Genomic DNA, 20,661 nt, shown 5'->3' with positions numbered 1-20,661 from the left:
AGCTGGCAATTCACTCCAGATGCCCATTAGCAGGTTCTCTGTGTGTTCAAGATGCCCCACCTGCCATCAAGCCACAAGTGCTTTCTTCTGATTTTACTCTTTGTATGAGCTTGTTCTTCCTGGTAAAAGCGTGCAGTCCTTCAGTCCTTAAACTTCACACCAGAAACTTCATTTCACTAGTGAAAAACATGATGTGTTTCAGAGACCAAAAGGGAAGAAGCACTCCAAAAGCAGCTCTCAAACAGGGAATGGCAACAGCTCCCCATCGTCCAGCTGCTGAGCGGACCTTTCATCCACAGCTGCTCGGGATACTGGGGAGCGCCTGCTCCCTGAGCTCCTCTCATACCTGGGCTTCTGCACTGCCTGGCAGGCCGAGCACTGCATAGACCAAAGGAGACCACTTTCTTTACACCAAGTACATCCAGACTTGACTGCAAAGGTCAAGTCTCCAAAGGTCTTGATGTTGGCCTACTCCTACCTGTAGTGAACTCTGCTCTTGCGCTTTAAGTGCTGGCAATAAGCAAACAAAATAACGCCGCTCTCACTGAAAGATCCATCACAATCTCCTGAAAGCAGTGACGATGGAAAAGAATGTGATGCTTTATTTCATTTTTAATGCTTCTAAGCTTAGATCTATGTCATTATATAAAATATTTAAGGTTCTCTAAAAAAATAACAAGAGACAGTTATTATGCAGCATCAGAAGTGTATTTATGAATACTTATGTGACACACAGATTGAGACACCAAGATGCCATACATTAAGATTCTTAAGAAAAGTGGTCTTAACTCATATAGCTATTATTAACAGAGATAAAAAGGTCTGTTCTCCTGGTTACTCAGTTTCTTCATCATCAATGTTCCTGTAGGCTGTGATGTTAAAGATCAAATACACCGCAGATAGCAGAGATGCAAAAGTTAAAATCAGGTATAACGTGGCATCTCAGGAGAAAAAGTTTGATTCTCATGATCCACCTCTGCTTACAGCTGTCTCACCTAGAAAAACCATGGTACAGAACCAATGAGTTTGACATGCTGGCCTCCTGCCATGAACGACGCTGCTCTGTACCTCTCCAGAGGCATGTTATTTCACCATTTGCTATTTAAGTGTCTGACCATCTCCTCAGAAGCAGCTGGTACAGATCCTTGCAACATGCAGGACACGCTGCCAACTGATTCAGCATCCTGTGCTATGGAACAGTTCCTGTTTTCCTACATAATCCTTAGATAACAAATTGCTTTCTAATTAGACCAGCAGCTTTGAAGTGAAAAAGAGGCCACTCTTCAGACACACCAGTGACTGTTTACCCGAGTACCTAAACTTCTGTGATGTTGGCATCTTTAAAGAAAACCTTTAAGTACTCTCTGTAATATGTTCTTCCTTTTATTAACCACGATCTACACAATCCTTTGCAGGGAAGTTGAGACAGTTGCTGCAAAGAAGTGACTTTTTATATTTAAGAAAGATGCTGCCACTAGAAAAGTAGTGATTTTGGATTCTGATCAGAAGCTAAAGGAATAGTAACGCAAACATCTCCCCAATTCCAAACACCCCCTCCCCCACCACCCAAGAAAAGACTGGCCTGGACCATATGTAAAGATACAGAACTGAAGTTTAGCAAGCCTTACCACAATATGAAATTGATTTTGTAGATTTAACAAAAGGACTGAGAATAGAGAGATTTAAAATGTTGAAGAGCGGTACCACTCTTTAACAGCACTTCACTGTAAAATGGTGGTGTGGATACTGAAGAGAACACTATATGGTTACACTGGACGCCTTTGACACAACTGCTTATTGAGCTGTAATTGCTGCCCTTTAGGCATTCAAGACTTGGTAACACGTCATGAATATCTTAGGCCTTGCTGTTTTCAGTTCCATTACTGAATAGTGTGAAGAAATATCTGTTTTCATGGTACCGGCATAAAGCACATCATGGGATCTTATATAATTTCTTTGAAAAGTTAAAATATATATTTAAGTAACACCACAGAACTAAGTCTTTTCCTAGATAAATTACAAAAGCATTCTCTAAATATATATGAAAACAGTGATTGCAAGGAAATAATTTGTTTTCAATTATTGTCATCACTGAGGAGTCCTCTGCCTTCCTGTCACTAGCAATAATGTGAAGCTAAGATTCCTCTCCATCTACAACCAGTAAGCATGTTTTAAACCTTGCTGCCTACCTGTGATGGCTTCATGCCCCAGAAGAAAATTTTTAAAGTCTCAGCATTTAAGTCGGAAGGGTACAGAGAGAGGTGATAAGAATGATAAAGAACTGTGGAATAGCTTTTGGCTGGGGAATGTCTGAAGAGAGAATAACTGTTAGGTGTCTCTTCTAGTAATTGCAGTGGTGCTATCAAACGAAGCTAGCAGAGGCAGGCTCAAAAGAAATGAAAGGTGTTTTTTTTTTTTTCTTAAGACACATGGAACGGTGAAAGCGCCTGCCAGAGGAAGTTTTTTAAAAGCAATTAGCCAAAAATGCACAGAGGCAGGTAAATATGAAAGACTGATAGACCAGGAAGTCTTTGAAAATTGTTGAAAGCTGGAAGAATATTTGGGAAGGTACTACTTTCTAGTCCAGTACTTATTTTTACGCACACCCCTCCGCAACTACCAGTAGCCTCAGAGACAGGACTCTGGCAGTGTTAGTCATTTAGCCTGGCCCAGTGCAGCCATTCATACATACTTACCCCCAAAAACACTTGTAAGATTTGCTTCACGCCAAACAGAATAATTCAACGCTACAGGTATTAGCAGCATTTCTAATGCTTGTAATTTGTACTAATATTACTAATCCAAGTATCTTATTTTAAGTGCACTATAAAAATCCCAAACTACTGAGCAGCCTGAAAAATCAAAACGGTTTCAAGCCTTCCAGAGGTGTGGTCAGGTCAACAGCACGGGACTCTGGCTGCTCCAAGCAGCTCACTTCCACAGTTTACGTGCCTAAAAGCTGAGAAGCTCCCGCTGCATCCTGACCAAGGGTACAGTTAGTTGTCGTTCTGATCACTATCAAATCTCACAAACTCTGACCTCTGTCATAGCACTTCATTCCATCTATTTGATTTCTTCTGTGGCCAAACTAAAAGTTGCTGGAGTTGTCAAATTGAAGAATACTTCAATAAACACTGTATTATAGTTGCTCATTGCTTTGAGCAAGAAATTTATTTAAAAAAAAACCCAAAAACAAACCCACAGCCGTCACCAGAGTTGCTTGCTTGTCCTTTGTGAAACCTTTATCTAGGAAGCAGTCTGTAGAACAATTCCAACATTTATTATGAACCCTTAGGTGATCGTGATTAAAAAGAAAGACGTATTACATATTTCTGTGTAGGATCCACGACTCACTTTTCTCAGTATTTAAGCAGAATTAATTACTGAAATATCTTCTCATTAAATGGGCCTGCAATTGTATTTGAAATTGCCTATGTATTATAAAGCCGGCTTCTGAAATGCCTCGAGAACCGTTTCTTTTGTTGCATGTTGCAGTTTTTGCTACAGATATAACATAAAAAATAACAATGAAACCTCAGACTAGCACAATATTCCAGAACATTTGAATAATTACATACAACCAGAATCCATAAAAATTTACTATTTTTAGGTTTGATCACACTCAAGGCTTAAGTTTTGCTGCATGACAACAGTTGTTTAATTAGTACATGTTTAATCAATGGAAGTGATAGCTATGCACAAGCTATGCTGACCTGAAAGCACTACTGATTTTTCCCCTCACAAAAGGCTCTAATAACTACTTGAATACAGCTCTCAGTGAAAGTAATATTTTTTTCCAAGAATATTGTATTAGTAGTTATAAGGATTAAATACAATTGCAATAAAACCCAATATTGATCTAGTGTCTTAACAAATTGGAAAGATCCAAATCAGTAAGGAACTGGAAGTTATATGCTTTCCACCCACCAAACGAGTTCTGCAACTAATACTACACCGTATCATAAATACCTCAAAGAATTTATAAAGCTTTTTCTTACACACTTTTGTAAGAAAAAGCCATTAAGACATCCCCTTAAACGCAGGTATCTCCATTCTGACCTCCACTTACATATCCCAAACGTGCCACTTCCTTGACAACCTCCCGACTCCGGCAGAGTGCTGTGGTAGTGTTCTTATGTCATTAGGCTGGGGGGGTTCTCTCCCCCTTTCTGAAAGGTAGAACGTCTCTCTTTTTGAAGAAAAGCAGGTCAGAGCGTTATCTGCTATTTTTCAGAGTAACGTGGGATGGAATTGAGAAAACCTACATGCATACAAAATCAATGTCTTGGCTACTGTTGTCTTATGTTATCCAAATTGTATGAAGCCAAAACTAACAGGAATTTCTGTTAAGCAAGCACGCTGACAGATGGCAGCAGTCTAAACTGAGAGTAGCACCAAAAATACATTGCTCAGAAGTGAAAAAGAACATTCTGAGAAGTATTATGATTTGTTTTGTTACTTGAAGATCATAGAACCTACCTCCATGAACTCAGTAGAACCACTTGTAGACTAAAACAAGGGGCATTTGAACTTGCACTGTGCTGTCCAAATCTCATCTTTTTTGGCATCTGAGTATTTCTTCCCTGAACCACAGAAACCTGGACGCTTAGTGGAAGATGTCTAAAGAACACTGATACTTTAGTACCAGTATTAGGAGCCAGACAATTGCGCCACCCTTCTGGTAACCCTGGAGACTACTGGTACCAATCCCTGCTTCTCAAGGTTCTGTGGCTTCTAGAATTGCAGTTCTTGTAACTGACCTACTCACTTTATCTTCCAAGCTTATGTCTCAGTGCCAAAGTCATACAGAGAATAAACAACTTTATTTTATAACAGAATTACAGAAAGCAAAATATCACTTAATACAACTTCAAGCTGCTATAAATCTAATTTGGCATTTTAACTATACACAGAGTCAACAGCAAAAAAACCCACAAACAAACAACCCCCCCGGCAGAACAAAATAAAAATAAGATCCCAAATAATTAACAGGTTTTCTCAATGGCAGTCTCAAATGATGGTACTGTCTTACTACTTTATGAATGGAGTCCATCGTACATTTTTACTCAGTATCTTAAAAACCTGCATCAACCATTAGATGAAGCATCTGAAACGTATACCTTCTCAATAACAGAAATGTCAGTTCTAACATGGAGACAGTGCGGTTTAATAGAAAGCAAGCATTCTACAACTAATGGAAGTGTTGAAGTTTGGACACAGTAAGAAAAAAAGCACTAAGGTTTTAAGCTGCCTAGATCATCTCTTGTTGGAAGAAGAGAAAGATATTTTGTCCTTCCTTCTTTCCTTATCTGGAATGCTGCAGACAGCAAAACGTCTGCAAGAAGTTGAGCATTGGCACCAAAGTGCAAAAGAACACAGTGCTCAGTCAGAAGAAATGTGTCTGCAACTCCTTCTCCTCTACAGACTGCCACACCATCTCTGCTCTACAGAGAGGAGAACCTTAGAACAGAAAGAGTTACAGAGATATCAGTATAAAATTTATCCAAAGAAATATATTTTTTTCAAATTTTAGGAAATGTTGTATTTTTATAAAAATCTTTGTTATGTGATACCATATATTTACCTGAATAATCTGCAAAAAAAAAAAAAAATCTGTAAATTACTCCAGTAAGAGATTTCACTTGAAATATTTGGAAAAAACTATATCTAAATTAGTTAAGATCCCCTTTCTTGCACAATTACCACCTGCTCCAGTGAACAATGCTTTCCAGACTTCTTTTTGTTCACTTTCATATAATTAAGAATCAGCTTCAAAAAAAACAAGTATTTGTGCAAAAGAAGATCATACCCTCTAAAACTTCATTTAAAAAAAAATAATATCTAAGATTGTTAAGAAGTGGTTATAAAAAATAAACAAGAAAAGTTGTAAGGGAATGTAGACCAAAGATGTTAAAATGCAGTTTGGTATTGGCATTTAAGTCTTGAATATCTGGTCACCATTGCTACGGTTGGTGAACTCGGTAGAGTAGTGATGACTTGGAATGATTACAGTTCTTCATGGTCATGATCACGGTCAGTATCATTTTTACTTCTGGAAGAAAAAGGAGGAAGAAGATTACATAAGCATTCGTAACAGATACTATGTGACTGTCACCATCTGAGTCAAAAAGTCATCTTTCCCATCTAGGTTATTTTGGGGGAAGGTTATTTCATAAAAAAAACAGTTGCATTAACTAAAGCCCCCTTCAATCATGAGGTAGAGAGTAATCCAGTTTCTATCAATGCTCTTCTTGCTTTAATATATTTTTCCCTCCCCAAAATTCTCATGGTATTTTAATAGTAATCGCCTGCACTGTTTACTGAAAATTTTAATCCACAATCAAGTGCACTTTTATTAGAGAAAGCAAGTCTACACAAACAATACTGCCACAATCATCGGGGCAGAGCTTTCATCACCTTAGAAACAGCTAATCAAGAGTCTTGGCCTGATTCCATTGCCTAAACACAATTGTCTAGAGCAGTTTCTGCAGTCCCACCTGCTCTTCAGGTCCTGCTACAGGAGAACATAGGTCTCTTGATGGTCCAAGCTGCGGACAGATATTCAAGGCACTTCAGGTGGCCTGTGTTTAGGCAACTAAAGTTATTCCTTAATGTTTAACTGAAAGGCATTATTAATCAAGTCACCAGGTCTCAAATACAAAAGCGTGGTGAAATGCCTTCATATTAGTCCTCTCTTACTCTCTCACAAGCATTTCAGACCAAGAGCTGTAAAGCAACCGGCAAACTTGGACAAGAACATCTGACACTGATGCACTGCAAACACCATTCCACAATTTATATAACTCTCAAAAAAAGCACAAAACCACCCTCAGCAGACAGAAGGAATTCTTTGAATGGTTTTTCTGAATAAAATTTTTTACAAAGTAGTTAAATATTTGATGAAGGAACAGAAGTAACTTAGAATCAGAGAATTTTTAGGGTTAGAAGGGACCTTAAAGGTCATCTAGCTTCAACCCCCCTGCCATGGGCAGGGACATCTCCCACTAGATCAGGTTGCTCAGAGCCCCATCCAGCCTGGCCTTAAAAACTTCCAGGGATGGGGCTTCCGCCACCTCTCTGGGCAACCTGTTCCAGTGTCTCACCACCCTCACGGTGAAGAACTTCTTCCTAACGTCCAGTCTGAATCGACCCATCTCTAGTTTTAATCCATTCCCTCTAGTCCTACCATTACCCAACATCCTAAAAAGTCCCTCACCAGCTTTCTTGTAGGCCCCCTTAAGATACTGGTAGGCCACTATAAAGTCTCCTCGGAGCCTTCTTTTCTCCAGACTGAACAACCCCAACTCTCTCAGTCTGTCCTCACAGGAGAGGTGCTCCAGCCCTCTGATCATCCTCGTGGCCCTTCTCTGGACACGTTCCAGCACGTCCATATCTCTCTCGTAATAGGGGCTCCAGAATTGGACGCAGTACTCCAGGTGGGGTCTCACAAGAGTGGAGTAGAGGGGGAGAATCACCTCCCTCGACCTGCTGGCCACGCTTCTCCTGATGCAGCCCAGGATATGATTGGCTTTTTGGGCCGCTAGTGCACACTGACGGCTCATGTTGAGCCTCTCGTCTACCGGCATCCCCAAGTCCTTTTCTTCAGGGCTGCTCTCAAGCCAGTCGCTGCCCAGCCTATATCGGTGCTTGGGATTGCCCTGACCCAGATGGAGGACCTTGCACTTAGTCTTGTTGAACTTCATGAGGTTGGTATGGGCCCACCTCTCCAGCTTGTCAAGGTCCCTCTGGATGGCATCCCTTCCCTCCAGCATGTCAGCCGCCCCACACAGCTTGGTGTCGTCAGCAAACTTGCTGAGGGTGCACTCTATGCCACTGTCCATGTCGCTGACGAAGATGTTAAACAAGACCAGTCCCAGTACTGATCCTTGAGGGACTCCACTTGTCACTGGCCTCCACTTGGACATGGACCCATTGATAGCCACGCTATGGGTGCGGCCATCAAGCCAGTTCTTTATCCACTGAATTGTCAGTCCATCAAACCCATATTTTATCAGCTTGGAGACCATGATGTCATGTGGGCCAGTGTCAAAGGCTTTGCCCTGGTCCAGGTAAATGACATCAGTTGGTCTCTCCTTGTCTATTGATGTTGTGACCTTCTCAGAGAAGGCCACCAGGTTTGTCAGGCACGATTTGCCCTTGGTGAAGCCATGTTGATTGTACCCAATCATCTCTTCATTGTTCTTCTGCCTCAGCAGTGCCTCCAGGAGGATCTGCTCCATAATCTTACCAGGCACAGAGGTGAGACTGACTCGCCTGTAATTCCCTGGTTCCTCCTTCTTTCCCTTTTTGAAAATGGGGATTATGTTTCCTCTTTTCCAGTCAGTGGGGACTTCACCAGACTGACATGACTTTTGGAATATAATAGAGAGCGGTTTAGCAGCCTCATCCGCCGGTTCCTTCAGTACCCGTGGGTGTATCCCATTGGGTCCCACGGACTTGTTCACTTTCAGGTTCATCAGATGGTCACAAACCTGATCTTCACTTACAATGGGCAGTTCTTTCCAACCCCTGCTGTTGTCTTCTGTGACTCTGGGAGTGTGGCTGGAGCCCTTGCCAGTGAAGACTGAGGAAAACAAGTTGTTGAGAACCTCGGCCTTAGTCACTAACTTAGTCACTAACGTAGAAATGTGGTGCAAACCTGCCAAGATTGTTTCTTCTTCCCATGACAGGCCCTTCAAGAAAGATGTTGTAATTACTTATATGGGACAGATTATGTTGAACACTGATTTGAAAGATACTTTTCTGGATTAAGGTAGCACGAAGAAACTGTCATGTTCTGCACAAACGTAACAGAAGAGGCAAACCCTGCTCCCAAGCCCTTTAAATTCATACTCATAAATAAGATGTGAAAAATCTTAGTGGGGACACTTACTATAATAGTAAATCCTTGCAAATCAAAATGATCTGTTCTGCTGTCTCACTGTATTTTTCTACCTTAGATCCTGCTATGTAAATGCTGAAAATATGAGAAGGATGGTTTGATTTAATGTTGCTGTGTACCAAGGGATCAGCAAAACCACCTAAACCACAGGCATTCTTGCTACAAACTAATAACTCTCTCAAAAGTGATGTGGGTTTTTCCAAGCCCTTTTGGGGCATTTACGTGATGTGAGAACTCATCCACACATCCCCGTCTCACAGTCCAGTGCAGTTCTATGTCCTCTCCTGTGCTTTCAGAACAAAGCTGAAACATACATGCTATACCCGTTTTTAGTGTCACTAAGCAACAAAGCAAATCTAATGGAACACTGAAATAAAAGCAAAGCGAAAAAACAGAGATTTGTTTAGAGTTACTAATTTTTCATGACTTTTCGCTAATCCTCCCTCACAAGCAACCCCCCCTTTGTTATTTCCACAGTTTATAACATTATATAGTGTCATAATAATTAAAAAAATAGTAATTTTATAACATTAAAATCCAGGTGAGTGTTGACCTAGCACTTCAAAACTTGATCCATGTTGTTTTCCTGGTTTGCACAGTTATGAGAAAAAATTATTCATTCCTTTTCAAACATACAATAATCTGACCAAAACGGAAGGAATTTTCAGGGAGCAGCTCAAACTTAGCTCCACTCTGATGAAAACCTCTAGCTTCCCTGCCAGCTCAGAGGAAAACTCGCCAAAAAGTAATTTATAATCTCACATAATGAAAACAAACACTGTAGTTCTAGCACAATCTGTAAGAGGCCAGGAAAGGCAACTGGAAACACTTTGATGGAGAAGGTGGGTAAACTTTCTCTCCGCAGGCAGAGGGCAGGCATCCTACTCTTACCCTTGTGGACCTCTCCATGGCATTCAACACTTTCTCTATGCAGTGCTGCAGATAGCAGGAGTTCAGGATAAACTCCCAGAAGAGTTGATGTGTACAGCGATGGAAACCAACAACTCTGCCAACAGATATCTCAGAACAGAGAAAAACTCTCTTCCCAATACCTTACAACATGCAGCCTCTAACTCACCGTGTACACATCAACAGTTGGCAACGTATATTAGCTGTCCCTTTCCTCAGACACACAGGCCCCTCCACTCCTATCCAGATGTTAAAGAAAAGCAAGACACTTGTGGGTAAATGAAATAAACTAAGGCTTTAGCTTATATCTTTCAGCTGAAAATAAGCATCTGTGACCAGTGACTAGTTCAGGAAGGCTCAGATTCCTTGATAAAAGTCATCTTTCATAAAGCAGCATTCAGTATGTGCACTTCCTATCCTCTCAAACTGGTGCTTGCATCTTTTCTCCTCTGGATCACAGAAGTGATACCTGACAGTGAAATCTTCAGCTCCTAGGAAACTCAGGCACAGGAGTGAAACTGATCTTCTCACCCCAGGAAATTATCAGCACCATGTGAAATACGTCCTCCTCCCTTTATAGCAGCTTACATCAAATTTGGAATCAAGTCAGTGTCTCATTTTTCATATATTCCTGGCACTTCATGAATAGTGCTCATGATATCTAGAAGTCTTCTGAAGCTGCAAGAGGAAGTTTATGACAGATAGTTTCCTTTGGTAAAAACTTCATTCAATACAAAGGGAATGCATGCCAGTACAGGACCTACAACTCTCTTTTCCAAGGGCCACAACCACCACTGTTTAAATAACCGAACCAAGGAATTAAGAATCACCACAACTCTAATTTCTTTAAAAAGTACAAAATATATTTTTTTTACCTTGTCTCCCTCTACATTAATGTTGATCAAAATGCATATTAAAAGCTTAAAGTTGTATTAAACCAGTTTTCCCTCTGGAGATGTGCGAGTAATACCTCTGCTCTTCTAGCTAAATACTCATCAGTAGAAACTAAATGTCTCCCAAAGAAGGCTGAAGACATTGGTTTTGAAGCTTTATTTATTTTTAAATCTCTCCCATTGCTATTTAACCATTCCAAACGAAACCTTTTCCTTGAATCTGGATCTACAATTAACAAAACCATCAAGTTTAAAAAATCTGGAGCTTCAGTTTCATGACATCAACCAGTGTGACAAGCAAAGGAAACATGAAGCTTTATGCACCCAAACGGTTACTGAGCCTTAAGACATTAGCCTATAATCAGTGCAACAGTAGATTTATTCAGTGTTCATTCTGATCTTTCTATTGAATACGTCAGGTAGAGATGGGGTCCTTTTGTGTTTTTTTTATTTTTTTCCTAGAATGAGGGCCTAATAAAATGTCATTCCTTGAAATACCTCTTTCAACTGATGGGAGGCTTTAAAACTTGAGTTTGCAATGCATTTACCTCCTTGCCTTGGAAAATGGTAATGGGTAAATATTTCAGTGTGTTTAGGATTGAGAATTAGCTGACTAAATTAAAATGTCCAAGTGTGCCCTTTCACTACCGGGAAATAAACATAGTCTTCCCAGTAAACAAGCAAAATGTAAGGCAAGGACTTCAATTGTACAGGTAAACAGAAAAACGTGACACATCTTTCATGTTTTGCAGAAATAGCCCAAACTCACTTTGATATAAACTACAACAGATTGACACAACATCGTAGGAAATGCCATGAGAGTGCTGTGACAAAACTGGTAGACATAGACAAGAAAATTTGCAATTAAAATAATGTCAGACTGGACTTCATATAAAAATTCTCACACTAGTAGTCTAATATTAGTGCCTGTTTCAACTCGTCGTTTTGTGATAGCAAAGACACCCCATATTTTTCAAGCCTTTTATTACAGAACACAACAGAAAACCGATGCTACATTTTCCTATGTTAATTACATACATAAGCTTACCTGAAGTATTTGCTTGAGGACATTTTTGATTTTATTCTTCATCTTCCTCAGCAAGTTCAGTTTCTTTGTGCACCACCACTCTTGTAACAGACATGTCAGGGTGCTGTTCTTTGGCTTCTTTGATTGCCTGTGCCAGGGCCTGCAAATGTATTTGAAATATGTAACTCAGCAACAGCAAGAGGACATTCATGTGGGGCCACAGAATGGGAGAGCAGCATCGGAAAATTTGGTTATAATTGTCCTGAACTTGAGAGGGCTTGGGATAAAAAAATGAGAAAAACCAAACCAACCCCTCAAACACAAAACCCAACCAAAAAACCTCCAACAAAACAGTATGCTACAAATTTATCAAAATTTCCAGGAAGTAACAAATGACCATAAAGTTACCCTGTAACTTTTATAGCTCATTCCAGGAGACAAAAAGTATTCTTATACCCCGGAAGTTTTTGAACTTTTGCAACAGATCTAGCAAATAAAGAGTTAACAAGAATGTATATAGTACAGAAAATTAACAGTTGCCTTCAGTTTCCTGAACAAAATAGAAGGATACTTTGGCATCTGTACTAAATATGGTACTGAAACTCTGGAAGAGGATCGTAATAGAAATTTCCTTAGCAGAAGAATTTCCTTTTTTTTTTTTTTTCATTTTACTAGTTCAAAAGAACTTCTCTATCTTAACACAGGGAAGTGTAAATATAAGTATTAACCAGTTTCTTATAATCCCTCCTCCACATTTTAAGAAATTTTATTTTCTTAAGAGGTACACCAATATACACAGCTAGCACCTGGACTAGATGATCATTGTAGGTCCCTTCCAACTGAAATATTCTACTCTATTCTAGGCTTTACAGTCAACCACATAAGAGCACCCTCTGAGGCAGGAAAGGCAAAAGAGCACCTAGGACTTCTATTCCTTCCCCTGATCTAAATCTTATTTCAGTGAGCTGCGCTACTGTTGGAACACAACACAAGAAAATAAAGGAGAAACCGGAAGGCATTCTGAAAGCAACAGTAAGCTCACTGTTCACCTTAGTATCATCCACAACTAAAAAACCCCAAATATAATAGAAGGAGCAAGAAAAATAAAATGCAACAAGAAGGTTTATCTTAATTTAGAAAAGTGAGTTTCCTGAGCCACAGGTGGTAAGTGGGAGAAGAAATAACTAATTCTGAAGAGAGACTGGAAACACCAACATTAGCCATCTTAAGTGTTATATGATAATGAATCTGAATTCCTATTAAGGAAGTATGTAAAGAAGTGTGCATTGGTACAATACTGATGTTTGATGATATATTATTCCTAATAATTTTTTATTAGTTCATATTTTACAATATGCCAAGTGTAATCTCTGTAGTACAAATAAGGATTTAAAAGAAACCTTAAGTCTCTAATTGTTAAATGACAAGTAATACAAGCATTTGTATCTGGAAACTCCAAATTAAAATATTTTTTCCTATTGAAAACTGTTTTAGTGATGTAGGGAGCTAAAAACCAAAAGAATAAACATCTAGCATGTAGTTTTGCATTTAACATAAGTTTACATTACATCTCCTAAAAGCTGCTTACTGTTGCTTTAAACTTCAGTGATTAAAATCGTATTTTGTACTTCCTTTTTTATAATTTAATTTTTTGCTTCATTACCCATTTACCTCAAAACAAAGAAGGGCTTAGAGATATTGTCTGGTATTGTGTGACCTTTCCAGATGTCCAAAGTGCATTAAACGTGTGTCAAGGCAAACAAGAGCCATGCCTGATGCTGAACAGCCCTGTCATTTAATTATGAGTTTCAAGAAGAGATTCAACTTGTCAAGAGCCACTTTCTGAAGGCAAATCAAAATGTGAAATTAAATTCCCTGAGAGCTCTCAGTATATTACAATTAAGAAGTTAAATTAAATCCTGTTATGTTGATTTGTGTAGCCTTCATAAAGTTAGAATTGGATTCACTGCAACTTTATGTAGAAGGTAGGCTTTTCCACTTGTATTATCCAGTGACTATTGATCTACTTTATTACTACAGTATCTTAGATGTAAAATCATCTAATCATCACCACAAAGAACAGATAAGTGCACTTTCTCAATTATTCTCCTGTGTATTGCTTAAATTTAGCCTTCTTAATTGGGCAGGCAGAGGTGATTTTAACCTTAGTTTCTAAGACATAGTAAAATATTGCTTTGGTACTGAGAGAGATGAAAGGTACTTACATAAGATTCCGACAGATGAACAATTACTTTTGTTATACAGAATTCTATAAACACAAGTCAAAAACCTATTTTTTAAATCGAGCAGTTTATGCTTGAAGGTATTTCAAAACTTTCAGTCAAAATGAGTGCTGCATTCAGATGTTGCTGACACAACGCAGTAGAGACTCCCATCTATCCAGATTAATGTATCAAAACAAGATTACTTCAGTAATGCTTCTCCTCCCAAATGGCAAAAGCAGCACTAAATGAATCGGGTCTCTTCCAAAAAAAAAGTAATCCATTTAAAAACAGTAAGAAATCCATCCACATGATCTATGATGCAAAGTTACAAATGCTGTTTTTCTTTCAGTTATATTCTAATGGCTCCTTATTCACAAAACACTTTGATCGCTTAACAACTTTGCCACAATTAACAGTCTCAGCATCTTTCTATGTCCTCTTATTTAACTTCTCTACCTTTCTCTAATTTCTGGTTTCTGAAATATGATCTAGATCTCACTGGACTACAAAAAGCACATTGTGTGTGTTGACAGTTTACATGCTCACCTCATCATGGTCAATATCTGCATCTCCAGTAATGACAATGCGCTTCTCAATTCTTGTTTCTGATACCCCACCTTTTACCATCTACAGATGGCACAAAAAAAGAAGAAAACATCCTTGTAATTATCCTATACTGCCACAAAGCACTTTTTTCTGTTGCACTAAAGCAAATACATTTCTGTGACTGAGTTGCAATTAGTAGTACATACATATTCTCGGTGCTAAATCCTCCTTTCCTTTTTCAGTTACACAGTTAGTCAATTCTAGCAATGCTAAACTTCATAAAAACCAAGCAATAGAGAATGCCTTCTGTTACTGAAGCCCGAGTTTGATATGCAGACAAGCTGGAATTCCAGCTTCTTCCACCATATAAATCTGGCAACAAGGAAATCCCAGGAGTCTTTTCTTTGATTTCAACCTATCTACCATCAGCCTCTTCTCAGTCTCTGAAGAATCCTATGCCATTAAATACAAAGATGATCCGGTTTTCAGTTCTGCCATTCATGTATGTGCTGGTTTTGGCTGGTTTGATTCTATCCCCCATCCCACCAGGCAGGGAGCAAGCGAGCGGCTGCGTGGTGCTTAGTTGCCAGCTGGGGTTAAACCACAACAATGGACCTTAGTGAGATAGTTTCGACATATTTCACATTGTTGATGAAAATAATTTTGTGCTTTGTTTCTTCATTTCTTACTCTAGTGATTAAAAAATTTTAGCTTATAGAAAAATTCTCACAGAAATAACATTAAATGCTTCTTTTTTTAAAAAAAATCAGCCTGTGTAAGAGGAAATAATAAACTACCACTTAAGGTAAACTGACCATATTAGAAAAGATCCGAGATAATTCTGTTAGGAACAACATTAGAATATTAAAACTATTTTGCCAGGTGACTTTATCAATAATGAACAGTTTGGGATGTCAAATAGAAAGTTAGTTTAGAAAATTCAAACAGTCAGTAAGAAAAGATAAGGATCTGCTGCTGCATTAGGGTAATCCCAGTAATTTTTTAGTAGAAGACAAGACTGAAACCATTGTCTTTAATGGTTCCTTCCAAAAAGCAACATTACTTGATATCTGAACCTGACAAATAAACGCACATTTTTTTTTCACCCTCTCTAGCTGCGTTAGCACAATTTATTGAATAAACACTTTTTCCTAAAATGGTGGTGGCTTATTGATTACAAAAGGGAGCAGGAGACTGAAATGGACCTGTTGACTAGTCTGTGAAACAAAACACACATTTTAAATTCTAAGCTTACTTCATTTCATGTGACTTATCTGACAATTTTCCAACATCATCCTTCCACTGTCATTCTGTGAATACAACTTTCAATCTTAAGAACATTTCGATCTTTAGAATATATATATTTAACAGATATCCAGTGAGCAGTGAATTATTGTTCCATTCTGCGATGATGTGAAACTTTCTGTCTTGAAGGGAAAAAAATCCCAAACTCTCACCCTATGTTTCCCTCTTCCCTTTTGCTTTACCTTAAATAATACCTTCTGTAATTTTCTTGGAAAACTATTTTAAGAGTTCAAAGACAAGAGTTCAAACTTATGTTGTCGGGCACCCCTAAAATTTGTTAAATATTTACATAAATCAATAATAAAAATAATCATTATTGCACTCTGGTAGTTCTAACATATTCCGGCAACGTATATCCTTGCAAAGTAATCTAGTGGTATGATCTGTTTTTAAATATGCTCTAAACCTAGCAGCACAAGGATTATCAACACAAAGGCTGAGAAAACGTTGTTTCAGTTCATCCTTATAACTGATGCCATTAGCAAGGCTCCTGTGGACCTCAGACAAATCATTTACATTAAGAAAGATTCTGTAAGATATCAGTGAGTGATGATAGGACTGAAACTGTAAAAATTCAGGTACACACTCATTTGTCAAACACAGAAATAAGACCTACATGAAGTACTAAAAAAACTAAACATCTTTTTCTCCTTTTCCCTCTCCTGCTTATTCATTAGGGCTTCTCTGTTCAAAATCTGTGTACAGAAACATTAACTCTCACACATGCCTGGAATTAATCCAATCCATTTCAAGACAGCTTTCTCAAAGAATCAGCAGATGTAAAACACACTTCATGTAAGACTTTATTTTGAGAGTTCGGGGTTATTTTTAGTTCAGAAAGACATTATTATATTTTACCTTTGTGATGTGTGTAGTTGTGGTAGTAGAAATTGACTCTGATGTAATTGTCTGTGCACTCAGCAGCACACCAGCATTGCCAGCAGCACTGCCATCAAACTGTAAGGAAAAATAAAAACGGTATTTTTGTATTTTGGCATTTAAAAGCTTTGTTTTCACAGGAGAAAAGGCTGGTTTCTTAACTAAACAAATTCTTTAGTTCAGTTAGAACTGCAATCTAAATAGAGGCCATCCAAGTTTACCATGCCATGTAAGACTGTTGTTATGGTTCATTCTTGTGGAAAATTTATGCTCAAAGTTACATGATCCTTTTGGGAGCAATGAGATATTTTAATCAAGTTTCCAAACCTAAAAATGAGTTATACCTTTGCAGACAGCAACTAAGCCCTTAAATTAAAATAACAAACAAAACCAAAACCAAACAACATTTACAACTTCAGAAGTAATATTGCTTTGTCTACAAAAATTTCACTTACCTAATTCACAGCCAAAGTATATCTTAGCTGCTAGAAAAAAGTATAGGCTTTTGAAAAGCATTTTTTGGACATTCTCTGTTCTGTAACTGGAATAAAAACCAGCTTGCAAACAATGTAATATCCCAGCCACCATACCTGTGGAGATTCATATGTGATAGTTTTAGTTTCTGTTTGAACAATTGGAACTTCTTTAGTGGAGATTTCAGTTCTCTGTGTGGCATCTGAAATGGTTACCATCTCTGTTTTCACTACTGGAGGCTGTGGTGCAAGAAATAACCAATCAATTCAAAAGACAGAAGAAGGTTTGTAAAGTGGACCAAGAAAACACAACCAAAGAAAATCATAACTGTAAGGAAAGTATTTGACTGTCTTCCCCATCAAAAAGCATGCAATAAATAAGCAAAGTGAGATGAAGACTAATACACCAACCCTCTACTATCTACATAACCTGGCAGGAAAATTTAATCTCCTAATAACTGAAGCTCTGTGTTTCAGCCAACAGTACATACCACAAAAGACAACTGCTAAAACCAAGCTGCAACACAGGTTTTGAAAGTGTTTAAAAAAGCACCACTAGGAAAAAATATTAAAAAACTCTTAGTTTGCATGAAGACGCTGATAGCTAGCTCAGATGCATAAGCTTCATATTAGAATTAATCCTGGAAAATATCTATCATTTCTCTGTCAAACTGCAAATACGGACTAGAAATTCCAAGGAAATTACGTATAAGTTTAATTTTTGAATATGTACTACTTCTGGAACAGAAAAACAACTTTGACAGTTGGATTTTAAGCACTCTACATTCAATGTATTAATTCTGGAAATCAATGGCTTCTTTTGACAACAATCCTAGAAAGCCATCTTAACCATTTGGAGTTAGTCGTTGTCTTTGCAATATCACAAAGCAATTAACCAGGGGTCTGCAACCCAGTGAACTTGTGACATTTTACTGGAGCACATTTTCAAATATATTTAAGAACTTAAAAAAAAAATCTTGGTATCTTTCTAGATGCACCAGTTGCTATCTCCTGTTGATTTTGGATGCATATGAGGGGAAATCCCAGAGGGGGAGGAAAAAAAAAATAATTCCTTTCTTTCCCTCACGTACATTTGCACACACAGCAGCCTTTCTCCCCTTCCTCCAAATTAGCTATGTTTTTAGGAAGTGTGGGTGCCTGCAACTTCTAAAGGTCTTATAAACTAATTCTTTCACATCATTAATCAGAACATCCGTGTATGCAAAAGACAACAAAAGAAAGAAGGTAAGTTGTTTGGATTTAAGTACAAAGAAAAAATAATTTGCTACCATTACAAGTACAAGCAGGTAGAGATAACTAGGAAAAAACGCATCCAATTGTTGAAAAACTCAGCAGAAAACCATGCCAACTTCACAGAGAGGCATCCCTGTGCTCCATTTTTTCCCCCTTTCTGCTTCTTTATAAAGTTTGCCCAGTAATGAACCCTTTAACCTTGTTTGGCTTGAAACAACTGATTGTAAATGGAACCCATGCATGTTTCCCTAAATACCTATTGCACTAGAAGACTTCATAGTAAGATCATGCTATACACCTCATCCCTTTACAATGCAGTGTTCCCAGCTATGCAATTTCTAGACATACTTATTCTAGTCTACAACACTTTTTAAAAATAAAAAAAATAAAAATAGAAAAAATAATGAAAAGCAGTGAACAACGGGGGGGGGAAGTAACAAAAATTTGTGACAGGTTTTTCTAATTTCAATTGCCAATAGCTTTCCAATCACAATTACATGTCATAGACATTACATGTCAAAAACAATTGACAAATAGACAAGACAAGACTTAAAACATTGGAGACGTGTAAATAATAAATATACATTATGTATTTGCATATAAAATAAGGGGGAGATCAAAAGGAGATGTCAGTCTTCGGAAGGTTTGCCTTACTGGTGATTTTCACTCAGTTCTAGCAAAAAGTCAGAAACCATAACTGAAGGAGACAGAATTTCACTGCTCATCAATGGTTTCCCCTTCCAAATGATCTGAATCTTGTTGGCTGCCTGAAGATTTGGAGGAATAGGAGAAGAAGAAAGGCAGGTATATTTTCACCCCAAGAAATATCTCTGCTTAATCTAGTTGTCAAACTGTTCTACCATTTACCTCAGAACAACAAATTATTTGTGGTGCAACATCAATGTCAACATGAGACACATCTCCATTGAGTCTGAGCTGTTCCTCCTCTTTTTCTTCACCTAAATCTTGCTTAATTTGCTCTGACAAATTCTTTTCTTCTGTAGCTATGGTAACTGCATTTTCCTGGACCAAATCTTCAGTTGTAACTTGTGTGTGCTCAACTGGCACGCTTAGTTTACTGCCTTCTGCTGTGGCTTCCACATGCTGTATTTTTTCTTCATGTTCTTTCCTTTTCACGTCTTCCTCTTCTTCCTGTTCTTCCCTGATGACTTCCTCAATTGCCCTATGATGTGGCTGGTATTCTCCCACCTCTTCATCCTCACTCTCACTACTACTGCTGCTGCTGCTACTATCTGATGGCAATGATGAAGAGTCCTTTTTTGACAGATGCTCCACCTTACATGCTTCCCCAGCATCAGTGGCAACTTGCATTTTCCCTTTGTTGGTTTCGTCTACGACTAGTGTTTCTTCTATCCCAACCTCTGCCTGCTTCTTCTCCTCCACTATGTCCAGAGTCTCATGTGAACTCTGCACAAAAAACACGGATGAGGAAAAACAAAAGTAGAGTATATGAATAAATTAAAACGATGGAAACAAAATTAGCTGATGGCTGGTTCATGTCATGTGGAAGACAAAAGATGGTTGTGATGGTTAACTGAAAAAGGAAGGAAAGAAAGAATGAAGATGGATTGGAAGAGTTAGAGCCAAATTTAACTATGGAAAAAATCAGTAGAACCTTATCAGCATCGCTGACTCCAGTACAAGGCCCTTCTGTTCTGGAAGCATGTCTCTGTGAAACAGAAAGCAATCAGAGGACAAAAATCAATGCATAACTCTTTCCAACAGCACAACATCCTCCAAGCAAGCTTTTAAGAACGTACATACTTGATACTAGACAGATACTGCGTATTCACTGCAAGATTCACATGGAACTATGCTCCTTTCCTTCCACTTCACTGAAACATTCCATTCAAAAGTAGGTAAGAATTATGGACTTTATTAATTGGGATAAGAATTTAATTATGAAAGACTGAAAATAAAAGCATGAATGCACTGGTCAGTGATGCTAAGGCAGTTATTTCTCTTAGTTAAATCAGGAATTAAAAATGAATAATATTAAGGAAAAGTAAAATAACCAAACTATTTAGCATTCTACTATCAGTTTATCACCATAGAAAATAAAAAAAAAGACTTTAAGATTTTATTAGTTGTTCATCTCTGGTCTGTTACTTTATGAAACTTAATGAATAACAAAAGGGAGATTGTTTAGGGTCGTACGTTGTCAGAATAGCAATACATGATTACCAAGATGATCCCATTAAGATTTAGTTTGGAGCCCAAATGATGA

At 38.1% G+C, this 20,661-nt stretch overlaps 1 protein-coding gene across 16 annotated transcripts in view; it reads right to left on the bottom strand.

Moving 5' to 3' along the window:
* Positions 1-4,804: 4,804 nt before the first annotated feature.
* The window catches only part of EPB41L2 (erythrocyte membrane protein band 4.1 like 2), a 121,815-nt gene continuing 105,958 nt past the window's right edge, over positions 4,805-20,661 (bottom strand). For 9 of the 16 annotated variants that reach the window (XM_063329599.1, XM_063329615.1, XM_063329598.1 and 6 more), the window contains 7 exons: positions 20,050-20,103; positions 19,281-19,841; positions 17,277-17,399; positions 16,666-16,764; positions 14,503-14,583; positions 11,753-11,891; positions 4,805-6,052 (listed from right to left, as the gene is read on the bottom strand). In XM_063329599.1, the coding sequence (XP_063185669.1) occupies positions 11,784-11,891; positions 14,503-14,583; positions 16,666-16,764; positions 17,277-17,399; positions 19,281-19,841; positions 20,050-20,103 (1,026 nt within the window). In that variant the 3' untranslated portion in view covers positions 4,805-6,052; positions 11,753-11,783. The remainder of the gene's footprint in view (positions 6,053-11,752; positions 11,892-14,502; positions 14,584-16,665; positions 16,765-17,276; positions 17,400-19,280; positions 19,842-20,049; positions 20,104-20,661) is intronic. The other 7 variants (XM_063329609.1, XM_063329610.1, XM_063329611.1 and 4 more) reach the window with 3 other exon arrangements.

Source organism: Chroicocephalus ridibundus, chromosome 3, assembly GCF_963924245.1.
Source record: "Chroicocephalus ridibundus chromosome 3, bChrRid1.1, whole genome shotgun sequence".
NCBI classification, from domain to species: domain Eukaryota; kingdom Metazoa; phylum Chordata; class Aves; order Charadriiformes; family Laridae; genus Chroicocephalus; species Chroicocephalus ridibundus.
Note: the sequence above shows the minus strand (reverse complement) of the source record. Positions and strands in the feature narration are given on the sequence as shown.